This window comes from Coccinella septempunctata, chromosome 1, assembly GCF_907165205.1.
Source record: "Coccinella septempunctata chromosome 1, icCocSept1.1, whole genome shotgun sequence".
Taxonomy (NCBI): Eukaryota; Metazoa; Arthropoda; class Insecta; order Coleoptera; family Coccinellidae; genus Coccinella; species Coccinella septempunctata.
In genome coordinates, this window is record NC_058189.1 from 56,327,814 (window position 1) to 56,345,734 (window position 17,921).

At 35.1% G+C, this 17,921-nt stretch overlaps 1 protein-coding gene across 2 annotated transcripts in view; it reads right to left on the reverse strand.

Moving 5' to 3' along the window:
* Positions 1-4,862: 4,862 nt before the first annotated feature.
* LOC123322700 (estrogen receptor-like) overlaps positions 4,863-17,921 on the reverse strand; it is a 59,243-nt gene continuing 46,184 nt past the window's right edge. For both annotated transcript variants that reach the window (XM_044910685.1, XM_044910684.1), the window contains exon 3: positions 4,863-5,837. In XM_044910685.1, coding sequence (XP_044766620.1) covers positions 5,022-5,837 — 816 coding nt within the window. In that variant the 3' untranslated portion in view covers positions 4,863-5,021. The remainder of the gene's footprint in view (positions 5,838-17,921) is intronic.

Consider the following 17,921-nt stretch of genomic DNA (forward strand, 5'->3'; position numbering starts at 1 on the left):
GGCAAAATTCGTTGTCTACTGAGGGGATCTCGAGAACTATAAGAGCTGGAAGAAAACAGATAACACATTTCCGAGCTCTTCTTTATAAAAACAAATAATATAGAAAACCGTAGCCTCCTACGATTCTTCGTTTTTGAGTTACTAGCAAAAAATGAAAAGTTCTCATAACTTTTTTGTCTTGAAACTTCTGCAGACACTTTTCAACATAAAATCCACTGACGAGCTCAAAATATTATTTGATTTCGAATCATTAGGCAAACAACCAAACTTTCGTTGTTTTGAATGCAAACTTTCATTGAATTTAATATTTTTGAATGGGAAAAAATCTTCTGTCAGTAGATTCTACGTATAAAAATGCCTAGAAAGGCTCAAGTTTCAGATCTGTAACTTCAAAGACAAAACAATTATGGGAACTTTTCGAAATAGTCAAAATCTAATTTTTTGCTAATAACTCAAAAAAGAAGAATCGTAGGAGGCTACGGTTTTCACCATTCTTTGTTTCTCTGAAAAACACCGTTTTCTTTTAGCTCTCTTATAGTTCTCGAGATCCCCTCAGCAGACAACGATTTTTGTCGACCCCGTACAAGTCAAAGACTCACCCTGTATACTAATAGTTGGGGAACCGAAGAGATAAAATAGGGATTCACTAGAGTTTCTCAGATTTAGATATTTATATATTTTGGACCTGTTACAAAAATTATATTGTAAGATACTGTATATCATCATTGCCCAAAAGTCCAAAGCAGATCAAGAAATATTTAGTTAAAAGTACATGTTGAAAATTGTATACCTATTTAAAAAATCTGACATGACGAAAGAAAGATGGGGTAACTTATTACTCATCCTGTATACATATCGATACGTCCTATACGACGTACACAACATCAAAGAATGTTATCAAACATTCTGAGAGATACGAACGACCTTTTACAAATAAATAAGGTTATTGAATGTCGATCAAGAATTACTAAATTTATACCGGCTAAATTAATTCCTCAATTCTGATCAGACCACTAAAAGTGGTTGGTTTAACATCATTCGAATTTGAATTTTCATTGTTCATCTCACAAAACACACATCACACAAAAACGAAAAATTGTAAAGGATAAAAATCACCTTGACACCGTGAATTGTTGAAAATTCTGAGCCGAAAGCTTCACTTTCCATTTTGACATTCCTATCACAGTCCATCTTATTACAAAATATAAGCTCAATCATGGGCATAGTTTTCAACCACGATGTCCTCAAATTTCATGAGATAATGAGTGATAAAATTTGGGTAGATTTTAGCGGAGCGTCCTGTCATAAAAATTAAGCGTAGTGAAATGAGTTGAGTGTGTAGCTCTATTTTATAATGAAGAACGCAAATTAGATAAAATCAAGAAAATACTGTTAAAATTCTATGTGAAGATGGTGTTCTTCACGAGAAGCGGTGTAAAATAACGTATCTCTAGCATCTGATCGGAATAATTGGAGTTATATATAGAACTCCTCCGAATCCAATTGTTGCTTCCATTTCATGGGTTTAACTCCAGGCGTTCTTCGCATCGCGTGTGAACCCAGATAACATGTATCCGATATGGATGACATGCTAGTCTATGGTTTGCGTAGGAGGTGGGCAACTATAACATTGTTCCCGTTGAACCACCCAGAATGCTCTGATATCTGTGCTGTAAAATAAGTCGTGTTCTCGCAGTATCTATTTCTGATTGCAAAAAGTTGATATAAATAATAATATAATAAGAGACAAGAATTCAAATCCTTTCACATAACTGTTTTCGACAACCTAAACAAAAAATGACATTTCACGTACTAATTTATGAAAGAAAAGTCGACTATTTTTTAAGACAAGTACTTTTCGTCAGCAAACTCTATTCGTCTGGCTGTTCGTCACTAGATAGAGCGGCGATTGAATCAATTTTAGGAATACAGAGTTTGATGAAAATATAAGGGCTCTTGACAATAACTGTCATTTGCTGTTGTCAAATTAATTCTTTACGAAATCTGTTAGAAGTTTCACGGTGCGCTTTGATATGTTGTCTATGGCTGAGATAAATTATTGTTTATTTCCATAGACATAGTCTATATGTCTATATGTCTATGTTTATTTCCTTTAAAAACACAGAGCAACGATTGTATCATGACAGTGGATGTCAGTGTTCAGAAGTATTCAGTAAATGCTTAATTTTTTTCCGTGTTTTTGTTTTCAGAATGGAATAATGAAAAATATCGGTCATTACACGTCCAGAAATGCTTTTTCAGTGCCTGGTAACGAAATGTACTATTACATTTATGAATTATCGTTCTGCAAAATTTAAATTCTTGGATCTTCCAACTCTGGCTGGGTGGAAATGTGAGTTAACATTACTCCTAGAAGAATATTTAACTGATACTCTTTTCATCTGTACTTATACAACAATGTTCAAAACCATAGGAAAGATAATCAGAGTGCATGAAATGACTGATCATAAATCACCAATTGAACTATTTTCGTTTGGGGTCAAATAAAACTCGAAATAAACTTATGGTTTCAGCTGAGAGCTGAAAACTACGTATTCTTGCAATGTTTTATTGGTCCGTTGATCTTTCTATATGACCACAAGTCTATAGCTAATAGGGATACTCCATGTCTCATGAAGTTTATGGTTTTATGATTTCTTATGGTCGAAATCATTACAAGCTAACAAAGCATGTCTAGGTTCAAAATGAAACCACTTGATTCAACAAAACATTTTATTATAGCAAAATATAAAAATCAATAACATAAGGCACGTTTTTTACTGGCCGAGTAATCTTATATAAACTTTATATAAAAATAATCTTTCATTTACATACAAATTATATAAACATCTTATGCACTTCATTGCTGACCCAAAACTGACCATCGTATATATAAATATTCATTTATAAATAATATTCAAGAAGGAAGTAGAAGAACTGATGAAAAACAAAAGTTTCATTTTATGTCAGGTACTGAAATTTTTTCAGTAAGAAATAGCATCATTCAGTTCCTCTGAAGAATTGTTTTTTATTTACATCCTAATAAGGTAAAATAAAATATGTTCTTTTGCTTTCCATCGAAAAATCACAATAGTAAAATAAAAATAAATGCTGTATTCCAATAGTTACAGGACAGGAGTCACTTGGTTTAGGACTGTTCTCACAAATAGTTTCGGTTATGCTCTAAGGGTAGAATCAAAATCTGTTGATCCTTCGGAAAATTATTTAACTTGTTAAATAATTTTCATTATCTTGATAATGTTCAATTTGAACATTGAACGTGAGAGAAATAACATCGGCACGCAAATAGAAGAAAAGGTATGTACAGTATGTTCAACGTAAGCGGATTAATGAATCATAATCATTGAGCAAACCGAAAAGTAAAACATCAATGTATTTTTCACGATCTGAATATACTATCAGAAAAACTGTCGAAAATGGGCATGGAAAGTTATAACTATTTTTCAAAATAAATTTAATTTCCAGATTCCTTTTGGAATTAAATGACAATTTCAGTTGCAGCTTTCTCGAAAAACACAAAAATATTTTTGCACAATATACTTATAGGTTCGAATTTTTGTCAAAATGATCAATCAATTTTCAATTCGAATAGGGGGGTGTAATCTTTATTTCTGGAATTTTATTCCAAATTGTCCTGAGGAAACTCAGAATGGACATTTATATCCATGTTGTCTATGGTTTAATGAATATCACTTGAATTCTTGATGTCAACATGGAATTTTACAAAAATTCACTGGAACAATAATTATAGAAAGCAAATATCAGAATTTAGAAGTGATTGAGAATGGGAAAAATTTTAGAAAAATGTGAAATGAAAAAAATGAAAATTGGCTCTATACCGATCAATTTCGCAAAACATTCGAATCTACAAAATTTATTATTTTTGAAAAACATTTTTCCGAGATAAATTTTCATCCTAGTGAAAAATATTGTTATAGGTATTGATGGTTCACTTTTTAATTTTGCTCAATGAATAAGTTACAAAACCCAGTGGCTCGCTTACCTTACACACACTGTACATTACAGCAGACCCATCGATCTGCATTTAGGTACATCGATTAGCTGAATTCGAATCTTCAAAATTTCTAGTGAATTTCGAAAAACTAATAAAAATGTCGATAAAAAGGATCAACTAATCTTTTTATTTGTCCTGAAAATCATCCAGAATTTGTGTGAATTTCTCAATACAGTATTCAATTAACTGAAATCAAAGATGGGTACATATCTGCAGTTTTCCGCATTTTAGCGAATTTCAGCAGTGTTTCAGAATTTAATAGAAAATTTGAGAGTGTTCGAGCAAAACGAACTTCAAATTCGGATTCAGCTCGTTGAAATACACAAAGGTAGATGGATCTTGTCATGTGTACACCTATAAGACGCGAGTTTCAAAAAATAGTATAAGGGACTTCGAACTCAACACTCAACTCTATTGATAATTTTCTTAATCGTGAAAATTAATTGAAAATAAAGGTATTTTCAAGAATAAGTTGGGGTGATGTGAAGTAAACATTCGTAAAATATGACACTGAATCAAATCGTTCGAAAAAAATTTTCACCGGGGGACCCATCATGATTGACCACTGAAATTACTAATTGTGCAAAACCTGGGTCAGAAAATTATTTAATTAAAGTTTTCAGGTGAGAATCGAATGAAGACCTTCAATCTGACCTTGCAGATAGATTTCAAGGTCATTTCATGGTCGAGAAGATTTTGGAATGAGGAATATACATGTTGTCCTCTTGACTCTTATTCTTTGTGAAAAACTTGAGACATTTTGGCCTTGAAATAAAAGTTTAAATCAAATGTTATCATTCGATGTCCCCCTGAAGACTCAGAAACATTTTTTGATCCAGGCTCTTTCAAATGAGGTATTTCAATGGATCTTTCAAAATGGGTATATCGAGCATTCAAATCCAATCTCGGACGTACAAGCCAAGTTTGACAATTTTAGGCTCACAAGATTTTTGTTCGAACGCTCGTGTAAAGGAACATGTTAGATTCAACAGTTAGTAACATCTGTCGTTTGCCGATTCAGGGTGAGATCCAAAGGCGCCGATTTCAAGTGTCCTTCAGACTTGCTCTTACTGTGTCCACTATCGGAATCGACACAACAGACGAGAGGACTCGTTTTCACTGATAAGTCTATCGGCTGATCCTGACAAGTGGGCGGTGTTATCGCGATCGGCGGAAATGGAATTTTCACCCAGTAGTCTTTCCATGTCGAGGGATCACTGAAAACCGACAGGGGCGGCAGCCATTTCGGCATAACCCCATTGGGAGGGAGAGATGTGGGAGACGGAGATGGAATCGGACAATGTATCACTTTCCTTCTCGCGAAATATTCGCTATCACTAACCGATGACGGATTATTCTTGGAGGATTGAGCTGAAAGGCACTCGCGGTCACTTGGAGGGGACGAGCATGGCTTGGTGGTGCTCTCGTGGAAGGGGGATTTCGTATCTTCCTCCACGTCGATGGAAGAAGCCCCGCTATCTGACTCCGAGCTCCTTGTGTCCCTTGTCGACGTGGCTGCAGGGGGGCGGATGAACGGGGTTAGGTAAGGGTGAGGTCTGAGCAACGCAGCCGCCATGTTCATGTTCTGTCCGGACTGTTGTTCCTGAAGGAGGCAATGTATCTTGAACCAATTCGAACGTCTTCCGTATCTGGACCCGCTTTTTGACATGCCCACAAAGAGGCACTTCCTCAGGCGGCAGGCCTTGCAAGCTGTGCGGTTCTTCTTGTTGATGACGCATTCCCCGTTGTTCTTGCATTCGGAGATGGAGCTCAGGTTGTTGTAGGTGCGGCCAAAAAATGACTGGAAGAGAAGGACAACCATAAGTATTTCATTAAGTTACTTCAGTTCAGACGGAATTTTGAGCACTACAAGGGAATTGTCTAAGTGCTAATTTCACCAAGGATATACAGGGTGAGTCTTTGACTCGTACAAATATTTTAACAGTAGATTCTTGAGATCAAAAGAAACATTTTTTTCCTTCACCATTTTTTCCGAATCGGCTCAGTTTAAAAGAAACAGGATGTGGAAAAACCATAAAAAACGTTATTTTTAGTCCTATCTCACAGACGGTTTTATCGAATTAAATAAATTTCGGAATATAGTTTTTCATTTGTTTGATGAATCTTTTTCGAACACAAGATATCACCAACGACTTCCAGTTTTCTCATTATGACCATTAAGTACCATAAGCATACCAAAAATTCCAAGAACCCAACTCTTGAAACTAAGTTGGACCCTATCTAATGAATATTTGATAGTTTTGTAAAATAGAAGTATTCATCATAATTTCTCGTATAATGCGCAGTTTTCGCGTAATTTGATAATAAAATCTACTTCTGAAATTCGAAAAATTGCAACTTTCAAAAGATCCACAGATGTTTAGTTTCACAGATTTAGCTAGTTATTCTGAAGATAATTTTGTTTTTCCATGGGTGGCACTGTTCATTATTAAAATGAGCTATATCGGTTAATTACCGAAGGCTTACCCTACCCTTCAAAAGGTTTTCCCTAGAATTATTGTTTCCAAATTGCAATCCAATCTTCAACATGTATTATAGCCGCTGTGAACTGTTCATTTCATGCAGGATAGTCATCTATGTATAATTGCATCAAGCACAATTTCTGGGTGGTCTACCAGCCACGAGAAATTGTGTATAAGGGAGAGAGAAATTAACTTTATTGATACAAATCAAACTGTTAGAGATCGAAGTCTTCCTGCCAGTTACAAATGCACGTTTGTATAACTAAATATACAGGGTTAGAACTATTTAGAGGGGACTACCAGGATATCGAAAACCGTTAGAAATACAGGGTAGCTTAAATTACGACGTAATTACGGCGTAAACAGTCCCCAAATATCTCTAATGGTTCCTGAGATATCTCGAAAAAACTGAAAATCAAGATTATCATTTTTTCTTCATAACTCATTTGTTTTTAGAGATAACTACACGAAATTCGGTGTGTAGTTATAATCCTATATAGCGATTATACTGGTGTACTACTTTTTTGTAATTTAAGCCACCCTTTATTCATAACGGTTTTCGATACTCCTATAGTCAGCCTCTAAATAGTTCTAACCCTGTATATATATACAGGGTTAGAACTATATATTCTATATAACATAAAGTTATTCGTTTTTCAACAGATGTTCGTAAATAAAGTTATACGATGATTTTTGTGGGAGATACGCGTGCCGAAAGTTCCCAAAAACATGGGCTAAGTTGAAAATCCGTCAAGACCAAACGGTTGCAACAGTTGCGTTGACAGTTCTTAATTTTTTTGACGGTTTCTAATAAACACTGAGTCCTAAAACTATACATAATATGAAGCACTAAGTAGATTTACTCACACAATTTTCTTAGATCTCATAACTTTATTATTAGGGGTTGAAAATAACAACATGTATTTTAGCGGAGGTAGTCATTCTATGGAATGTTATAAACAGGGTGTCTTACAGACACCCTGTATATTACATTAACCTCTACGAAGATTTTTCTGGGAGATACAAGTGATCTTCAAATATTCCCAATTTTATTTCAATAATTGCAGAGTTGATCTTTCAAAATATGCATCACATTTAGAATTGATCAAGATTACGAAAATTTACTTAGTATGAGATAAAATGGCTCTATCACCAGGAAAAACCGTTTTCATAAAAATCAAGGATTGATGCAGCTTTGATGGGATTATACTTTCAGCTGGCACAATCTTCCGACTCAAGAAAGTGACAAGTTTTCTAGTTGCTCATTGTGTTAACTCCAATGACTATTTCAAGTGTAAGCGAACGGAGAAATCTCCAACCATCATCAGATCAAACAGATACGCCTTGTTCATTAATTTCCCTGCAGTATTAAACGAATGATCATTTCTCTGGAGAAACCCGACTAAACATGTTCTGCACATAATGCACATCCATATCCATCAAGAGATCTAACTCATCGATGTATTTTACTGACCCCAATAAAGTACCTGACGAGTAGGTGTTAAAAGATCTTCCCATAGAGGAAAAGATAAGCGTAAACTTTTTGAAATGCTAACAGATTCCGTTATGTTAACACTTGTAGTTTGTTCGGAAGATGTTTCAAGAAGGCGACAGCAACTTCCTTCACACACACCTTAAATATTCCGACTAGAAACATGACCTTTGGGACCTGCTCTGCTCATCCACCTGTCCTACGGGTTATTTTGAGGTTCGACAAATCTGCTAGTTCATACGGTACAGCACACAGCGAGTCTAGAAGGACATATTTTGCTCGCGATTATACGGCTATCATACAGAGTTGATCGAAATATGATGTACAGCGTGGGCAAAATTCGTTGTCTACTGAGTAGATCTCGAGAATTATAGCAGCTAGAAGAAAATTAATGACCACTCCTGAAGATGCCATTGTGATAACTAAACACGTGTAGTGGTTTAAAAACTGATTTTGTGAAAATCGTATAATCTGTTTTAAATTCAATTATGGATTTTCTTCAAGTATCGGCCACATCAATTCAACATTTGTTCAAGTTTGAAAGCTTCTGGCTAGATGCATGTTAAAGTAGATACCATTTATCCACAATTGAAACTACACAACACAAAAAATATCATATACCTAAAAACAATGAGTTCTTGTAATTTTTTTAACTAAGCCATGATATCAAAAGGACTATACGAGGCTATATTGAAAAATTCTTAGCCTACTATAGAACCAAACAAAATTTCAATATCAAAATATTTTATTACTCAACATATTCTCCTCTTAATTGGATACAATTAATACAGCGAACTTGCAACGTTTCTAGACCTTTCAAAAAAAAAAACGTTTCATCTTGCTTTGCAAACCAGACCTCCACAGTTTTTTTGAACTCCTCGTTGGAAGAAAATTTACGACCTCTTAAACTTTTTTTCAGTTGAGGAAGGAGATGATAGTGGGAAGTGGGATGATACCAAATCTGGTGAATAAGGGAGGTGTTCTAGTAATTCAAACCCTAAATCACGAATTTTTGCATGGCAACATGAGATTTTTGTGCAGGAGCGTTGTCCTGCAAAAACAAAACACCTTTGGATAGCTTTTCGCGTCTTTTCTCTTAAATTTTTTCCCGTAGAGTGGTCAGTAATATCGAATAGTAATCTCCCAAAAAACTGAAGCAAGAACATTTCCAGCAGATTTTTGGACACGAAACTTCTTAGGCCTTGGAGAACCAGAGTGTCGCCATTCCATCGATTGTTGCTTTGTTTCTCTTTCGTAGAAATGTACCCAAGTCTCATCCATAGTAACAATTCGGTTTAAGAAGTATACATCGTTTTAAAATCGAGCACAGATCGAAAGCGATGCTTCTACCCTTGCACGCTTTTGGTCAACATTCAAACATTTGGGGATCCATTTTGCAGCCATTTTTTTCGTGTCCAAATTGACGTGAACTATATGATGAACGCGTTCGTATGAAATATTCAGTGCTTCAGATATCCGTTTCAGCCCAATTCGACGGTCTGACAAAATCATGTCATGAACTGCATCGATATTTTCGGGGACTGACACAGAAGCTGGCCTTCCCGATCGGTCATCATCTTCAATGGAAAATTCACCTCTTCTGAAGCTTGCAGTCCAATTTTTCACGGTCGCTTACGAAGGACATTGATCACCAAGGGTATTAAGCATATCTTCGTAAATTTGCTTACCTCTTAACGCTTTTAAATTCACGTACTTGTTGATGGCTCGATACTCCAATTTTTCAATTTTCACAATTTCGATGGACATCTTCTTTCTTTTAATTTATTGCGTAACTCTGGTTTACCTTTTTTACCTCAAACTACATACTAACACTTCTAATGAGTTATTGTTCGTTGCTATGGTAACCCAATATTTTTTTATGTATGGAACTGGTCTAGGCAAACTAGATATCAATACATCCTCTTATGAAGATTACTTTTATTTTACACGACGTTCAATTATTCATTAGGTTAGCGTTCAACTCAGTTTCAAGATTTGGGTTTTTTGAATTTTTTGTATTTTTATGGTACGTATTATTATGACCACCATAATGACAAAACAGGAAAACGTTCGTAGGTCGTTGCTATGGTAACGCAATATTTTTTATTCATGGAATTGGTCTAGGCTAACTAGATATCAATACACCCTCGTATTTTGTGTGTATGTAATATACAAACATACGCATCTTCTATTGGTACGTACAGCATTACTGAAAGTTTGAATCCAGGTCAAAAAGTTTCCTCTCGAATATCCAATTGAATTTTTCAGCAGTGCATATTAAATCGATTTTGACATAAAAGTTATTTATGACCTACAGCTATTAAACTATCAACTATCAACAGAAACAAACTTCAGCCTCTTAAAAATCTTCTTTTTTCTTCTTCATTGAACTAAAAATGCTTTTATAATAGAAGAAATGCTCCTCACAAAACACGGTCCAATGAAAATTACGCAAGATTGTCTATATAGAAGGCATGCTCTGAACAAAAGCTGAAATAATTCCAAGCTCGTCAATTAACATTAAGGAATAAATGAGATGATATAAAAGAAATAAATAATGTGCGGTTCCTTCGTTACATGTACTTATGTAGGATCCAGAACACAAGAAACTGGACTATACAATCTTATCTGCCATGTTTATGGCACCATTCAACAGCTCAATATCGAGAGAAGGTGTCATAAGCACAGTGATTCGGATAAGCAATGCATTCGAAAATTTCCTCTTTAATGTATATGGACCAAAGGATTACCTCATCACCTTCTCACTTCACTCTAACTCTGATATTCTTCTATATTTTATTGTATCTATACGTAGCTCTATCTTTATCCACATGAAAAGGCTATTATGAAAGCGGAACATGGTTAAGTGGTATTTTCGGCGAAAACTGTGTTTGTCCATCAATATTACTTACTTCGTCAATACTACAACTACTGAATTTAATTCCTTAAAAAAATTTTGTTCAGATTGAGGAGAAAAATTGAGATGAGCACGTGAGTATTGATATACCCCGATACCTTGTAACATAAACAGTTTTTCGAGATTCCCTCAAACACAATATATGAAAATCGACAAAGAATATCTAAATACTACTATGAGGTGCTCCCTGATTTCTTCCATGCAATTTCTTGAGAAATGAGTGAAATAAATAGAGCTTTAGAATTTTTCATAAAACCAAAATTTTTATCAATGAAAAAATTTGCCCGAAAATCAAAAAACAAATGATGATTCTGAATAACGTCGATCAAATGCAACAAATGCATGGTAAGATTTCAATAAACGATGGAAAAAGTCTTCTTATTTCCAAATGAGATTCACCTTGCCAAGAACCAACCAGAATCTTCCCTTAACTCACATCCTGTTTCCACTGCAATAAATCAATCTTTCAGAAGACATCAGAATGGCCGTGCCATTTTAATCCGCTATTGATTCGGAATGATTCAAGAATTTTAATAGCGAGGAGCAGTATTCATTCTTGTCAAACTAATTTATTGATATAATAATCAGTGAGAGATCTTTTCTTCTGATAATGCTCCCATATGAGTTGTCATTTAATCAAATGAATTCTTCATTCATATCAGATTCCTCATAGTGATCATGTCAAGGTTCAATACGTAGGTTTGCCTAGAGGAAAAAATGATCCATTCGAGAAAAATATTCAATTGGATGTTATGATTCGTTTGGGAATATAACGAGTCCGATTTTTGAACAATTCAATTCATGAAAAAACTAAAGAAACTGAACTACATGATTTTGACTAGGGTGTCAATAGCTTCTTCCGGATTTGAAGACGTACAAGACCGTACTATTTGTCTGCAAAATTCAGGAAACTGCACAGACCATTGAACCATAATAATAAATAGTTTACTTTTTCATATTATCGAAAAATACCACATAATCAGATGACATTAAATGTAAAATTTTAGGGGTTGTTCTCATCACTCTCACAGGATTATATAAATTGATTGAAACCAACCGTATACGGTTGGTTTCAATGCAATGGATATTTTATATATAAAATATCCCCTTTCGAACAAAATTTTACCTCTTTTTGCATTTTTTCTGATTTTGAATGATTGATATTAAGGATGGTACCATTTCAAATTGACATACTTTATATCTTTATACAGAGTGAGTGTTTGACTCGTACAATTATTTCAACAAAAGATTCTTGAGGTCAAAAAAAACACTTTTTTCTAATACCATTTTTTCCGATTCGGCCCTGATAAAAAGATATAGCTCATTTTCATAATGAGCAGTGCCACCCCAGGAAAAACAAAATTATCTTCAGAATAACTAGCTAAATCTGTGCACTACACATCTGTGGATCTTTTAAAAAGAGTTGAATTCGGTCAAAGTAACCAATTTTTCGAATTTCACAGATATTTTTGAACATCAAATTACTTGAAAACGGCACATTATAGGTACTAGAAAATAAGAGAAATACTTTTATCTCACAAAATGTTCAAATATTCATTAGAAAGCGTCCCACTTAGATTCAAGAGTTAGGTTCTTTGAATTTTTGGTATTTTGATGGTACCCAATAGTAATAATGAGAAAACTAGAACACGAAGGTGATATTTTGGGTTCGAGAAAGATTTATCAAACAATGGAAAAACTATATTCCGAAATTCATGTCATTCGATAAAACTGTTTATGAGAACCATTTTTGCCATTTTTTATAGTTTTTCAAAAGCCTGTCAGCGGGTTTCATAAAACTTTGATTGTCCAATCAACGATTTGACAGTCACTGGAGTTCTAATACGAAATCGATTAAACCTTTTCATTTCTCAATATATTGAAGAAATTGCAATTGAGAATAATGGAATGAACGTATGAACATCATAATTTGATGCGAGAAGGATATCCTGAATGATCATGACTGAATCGTCAGTTCGTCAATCAAGCGTTGATTCCCCGATCAAGCTTTATGAAACCCGAGCCGATTCGGAAAAAATGGTGAAGGAAAGAAGTGTTTCTTTTCATCTCATGAATCTACTGTTGGAATATTTGTAGTAGTTAAAGACTCACTTTGTATAAGATTAATATCAATTTTCCTTCTTCTCGTGCATATTTATTTTATTTTGCATGCGCTTTTCAAGTTAAGAATATAATAAGAATTTTTTTTCTCAAAATGAATTCGAAAGTAAGAGGTTTTTGAGTCCAAGCGGATAGTTGAGTAAATCTAGCGATGACTCAGATTTATTATTTCTAAACTTTCTAAGAGCTTCAGATTTTTACTTTTGCCAATATTTAAATTTAGAAATCTTCATTGACTGGCGTTCAATACACGGTTATCGGTGGTAAAACAATTATACATCGTCCTCCAACAAATACATCTGTATGATTTTCGTATGACTACTCCGAATTTCGCAATAGAGTGACATTACCGACCTCTTGTCGATTGAAATCCACATAAATTCCAAATTCCAACGTAATCTTCTCATGAAATCTATTCGGCTAGATCATCACACTTACTCCAGATTCCATATTACCTATTCATGCTAAATTCGCCCTGGTTTCTGAACCAATACGAAATTTTCACATCGGATTTCATCAGATCGAGAGATGTCACATTTCCACACACGATATTCACGAACTCTCAACTCCGGACAGGTCACTTAAATTTAATGGCGTCTCTTTTCTGTATTTTTTAACCATTAAGAGTGTTACGGTATCGAAATGTCACAGGATTTTGGTACAATTTCGATTCTGAATATCAATCACGCCGAATGAATGAGAACGTATTGTATATCTACCGCGCGGTTAACGGTTTATCGATATATTTTATATTTATTGATTTCATTATCGATGATTTCTTTTCATAAACTTTTATAGCCTTCGCCGCGTGCTTAATTTACATATTCCGAATTGATGGGTATGGTCGTCGGTTCCTTATAAGAATCGGAGGATTTTCAATCGTAAACAAACTTGGAACGCGTTCCAACTTTTCCGGAATCAGTAACCTGAAAAATACGAATTTGACGATTTTATAATTATAATACACTCCTGGACAAAAAAACCTGAAAAACAAAATATTCACCGAATTCATTTTAGTATAAATTTTTTAGGAGTGCATCGATTTTGATCATTTTGTTGTCTATTTGTAGCCTATCTCATCTAGTTTATCACCTGATATCGAGTTTGCAGGAATTTCAATTGAATTTGATGGTATACAGGGTAGAACTGAAAGTTCCTCTTAATTTCTGAACACCCTATGGAGGTAATTAGTGACGCATTGATGGGTCTTTAAATTAGTTTTTGAAGCTTGATCTTAACTCAAAATATTCTTGTTTAATTCACGTCAATAGCTCTTTCCTGAAAGGAAATACGATTTTTCAAACGAATCTTTGCAATGTATAACATTAACGATAACACATTGAGAATATACAGATAATATTATGAAAATAAATACATTCTTATATTCTAATATTGATATTGAATATTGCTTCCACGTGCTACAATTGGCAATTGCCTGTTGTGGAACGTTTTTCCATTCTTCAGAAAGATCTGTTCTGAGAGCTGGAACGGTTTGCGGTGGACAGTTGCGAACAAGCCTCCCTAATATGTCCCACACATGCTCAATAGGGTTTAGATCGGAGCTACGTGGCGGCCAGTAGGATGTTCGATCTATGATCTGTTACAATTCTGGCCACATTAGAAACTGCTTGCTCAATTTCTTCTGACCACATAATAAAGAAAATCACTCGCTAAATTCAATACTAAATTCTAGTGAACTATAACATACAAGATGAATTACATAAACACTAATCATAACGTTGCTACGCAACAGGATAATGTATTTCTAGCTGAAAAAGTAAGTATAATTCTTAAATGTTATACCTAAATTGCATAGTTCCGTTTGAAAAATCATATTTCCTTTCAGGAAGGATATATTGACGTGAATTGAAGAGGAAATTGTTAAGAGAAGATCGGGCTTCAAAAACGCTTTGAAACACCCATCATTGCGTCACTAATTACCTCCACAGGGTGTTCAGAAATTTAGAGGAAATTGCACCTTTCAGTTCTACCCTGTATACCATCAAATTCAATTGAAATTTCTCCAGACTCGACATCAGATGGTAAATTAGATGAAATGGGCTACAAATAAACAACAAAATTTTGAAAATCACCTTAAAAAGTTATTGCAATATGAATTTCAGGAAAAAAAATTCTGTCTGTACTTCCCAAATTTCTTTCCAATTTTATCGTATATACCAGATTCTAGAAGTACCAGATGAAAATCTCGTAAGCCTTTATGGACTTATGATTTTCTTTATTCGAATAATAGTGACAAAGAACTTTGGCAATCAGAATGGAATTCGTGTAATCTCTTCAATAAAGGTTTGATTATTATTGATTATTCAAAAAAATTCCCTGTATATGATCATCCTAGAAAAATTTGGTGTACGCTAAATCAACTTAGGACTGGCTATGGTCGATGAAATAGCATGCTCTTCAGTTGGAATGATGTTGATAGTCCGAGATGTGAGTGTGGTGCAGTGGAAGAGACTATAGACCACTTGGTAAACAGTTGCAGAGAAAATATAAATTTCAGGGTGGTTTAGAAAGAATTCATTCGGTGAACTACTCTTTTTTAAGAGGGGTTACAAATTTCACAATTATTCAATGAAAAATATAAAATTCAATACTCCTCTCGTTTACTCTTTCTTTTTTGTTCTCACATTATTCTCACTTCGTCAACCATCATGGTAGAAAGAAGAGGGAAGAAGTCTTTGGATTTTGTACTCTGAAGAAGATGACCTTCAATATAATAATTTCAGCTTATTCTTTGCACAAATTCATTATCATCACACTTATACCGGCAGGCATGGAGTTTTCATCTCTGTTGTCATGTATCATACGAAGATATGTATGGTACCCCGTTGACATTTTTCCTTTGCTTACACTGAGATCTGGATCGAGGAGCAGGTTCTAGGAACTGCTACTTGTTGCCCGCTTCATCGCTACCCTGTTCGATTTTATCATTTATCATGTTTAATCACGAAATATCAGTATTTTCGAAGAACGAATCACCTCCTGCCGTATCTTTTGTGCCATGTATACTACACTACAACATACTACAAAATTTAAACTTTTTGATGGATGATACGTGTCCTGTCTGTCTCTATGGACCATACACTTATTCTCTCAGTTTCAGAGTGACTGTCGAAAAGTGCTGAGGTAGCCCATTTTATGCAGTTATCTTGAGAACCTTTTGGAATAAACAGAAATTCAACGGCACGTAGCAGCATAAAGCTAGAACAATTCAGCACAAAAAAAAAATTAAAACCGAAGAGTGCTGGACCCACTGAAATGTTCTTGATAATAGTAGACGGTTAGATTTCCTGTGTGTGGAGGGTAAATACGTCCCTGTACGTAATGAAAAATGGAAATGGGGCAAAACCCGAAGCGAGACATCTCCCTCGGTACATATGGATCATGAATACCGCAGCGATTTGCGACCGAGTTACATTTGGCGTGATCGTTATGTTCCTGTAACTCAGCACCACCAGGTGCGCTGGTGCTCTCATGTTTCGGGCCCTGTCATACAGGCAGCAACTTGTTGTTCGCAACGATTTCGTGTTTTCCAGGACGGAACGGCAGGAAGGCGACCAGAGAACACGACAAATCTATGATATATCCGTGCATCGTTGCTGGATCTCGCAATCACGAGCCATGAGAAATCCGAGTCCTTGCTATTGCATCTCGAACGTGAATTATTACACATGCAACACCCGCCTATTAATCATTCGTTAACGGCTCTTCGATAATTTATAACCTGCCATAATTTCTTCACCGTGCGTCTATGGATAGACTAACAGACGTAAACGGAACAGGTTGTAATTCAATTTGCTCGGCGCGCATTTAGGTATGTGTATTCTGAATTATCGCCAGCCAGGCTTCGTATCTAATTTATCTTTATGAATAATGTGCCGATGCGAAATTTCAGTAGAACACGATCGAGGTGATGCCCCTGCGAAAAATCCAAGTATATCGAGGCGCCTCTAGCTGAACTCTCGACCAGAACATGATTTGTTACCTGTATCGAGATCCATACGTGCGATCTTCAGAATTGTTTCATTGGAGCATGAGCTCCGAACCGAAGCCATTTTTACTAAATTAAATTGTTCTATCTAGCATTTAGCAATCAACGGAAAGGCACAAAGTAACTAGAGAGCTAACATCGTACATCAAACAGAGAACACAGTTAACACCGCTCTTTTCCCAGTTCAGATCCGATTCAGAGCCAGAGCACTCTCGTTTAATATATCTAGACTTGCTCTGTCCAGTGCGAAATTAACTTTTTAGATGTATCTACCAGAGACAAACTAGACAGAGCAAGCGCAGGTAAGTAAGTACATAGACAGACCTGTCTCTACGCTTGCTCTGTCTAGTTTGGCACTGATTGTGTATCGCAAACGCGTCTAATAGCTGTGTTCACTGCGTCATACGTTGCTCAGAAGTAATCCCGAACTATACAGAGCAAGCGCAGATAAATTTACAGAATATGTATAGGTATTTACATACTGTATCTGTCCAGTTAGGAAGTAGCTTTCATCAATTCACAATTTTTTAAATATCTATGTCTGAGTTTTCTTTGTCTAGTTCGGGACTGGTTCTTGTGTGAAATTGTGTATCGCAGATTGAGCTAATAGTTCAGTGTTCATACTGTAGTTCAGAATCTCCAACTATAGACAGTGCAACACGCATCTTGCTCGGCACATTGATTTATCTATGATAGTCGTTCGTAGAAAAAATTAGCGATTCCTTCAATGTACAGAGTATCCTAAATTGCTTGATTTTTACTGTATCTATTACCTACTTCCAGACTAGATAAGTCCATTAGTGGAAACCGATTTACGATATCCTCATTTGTTTTGAAGATATAACCAAATTTTGATATTTTGT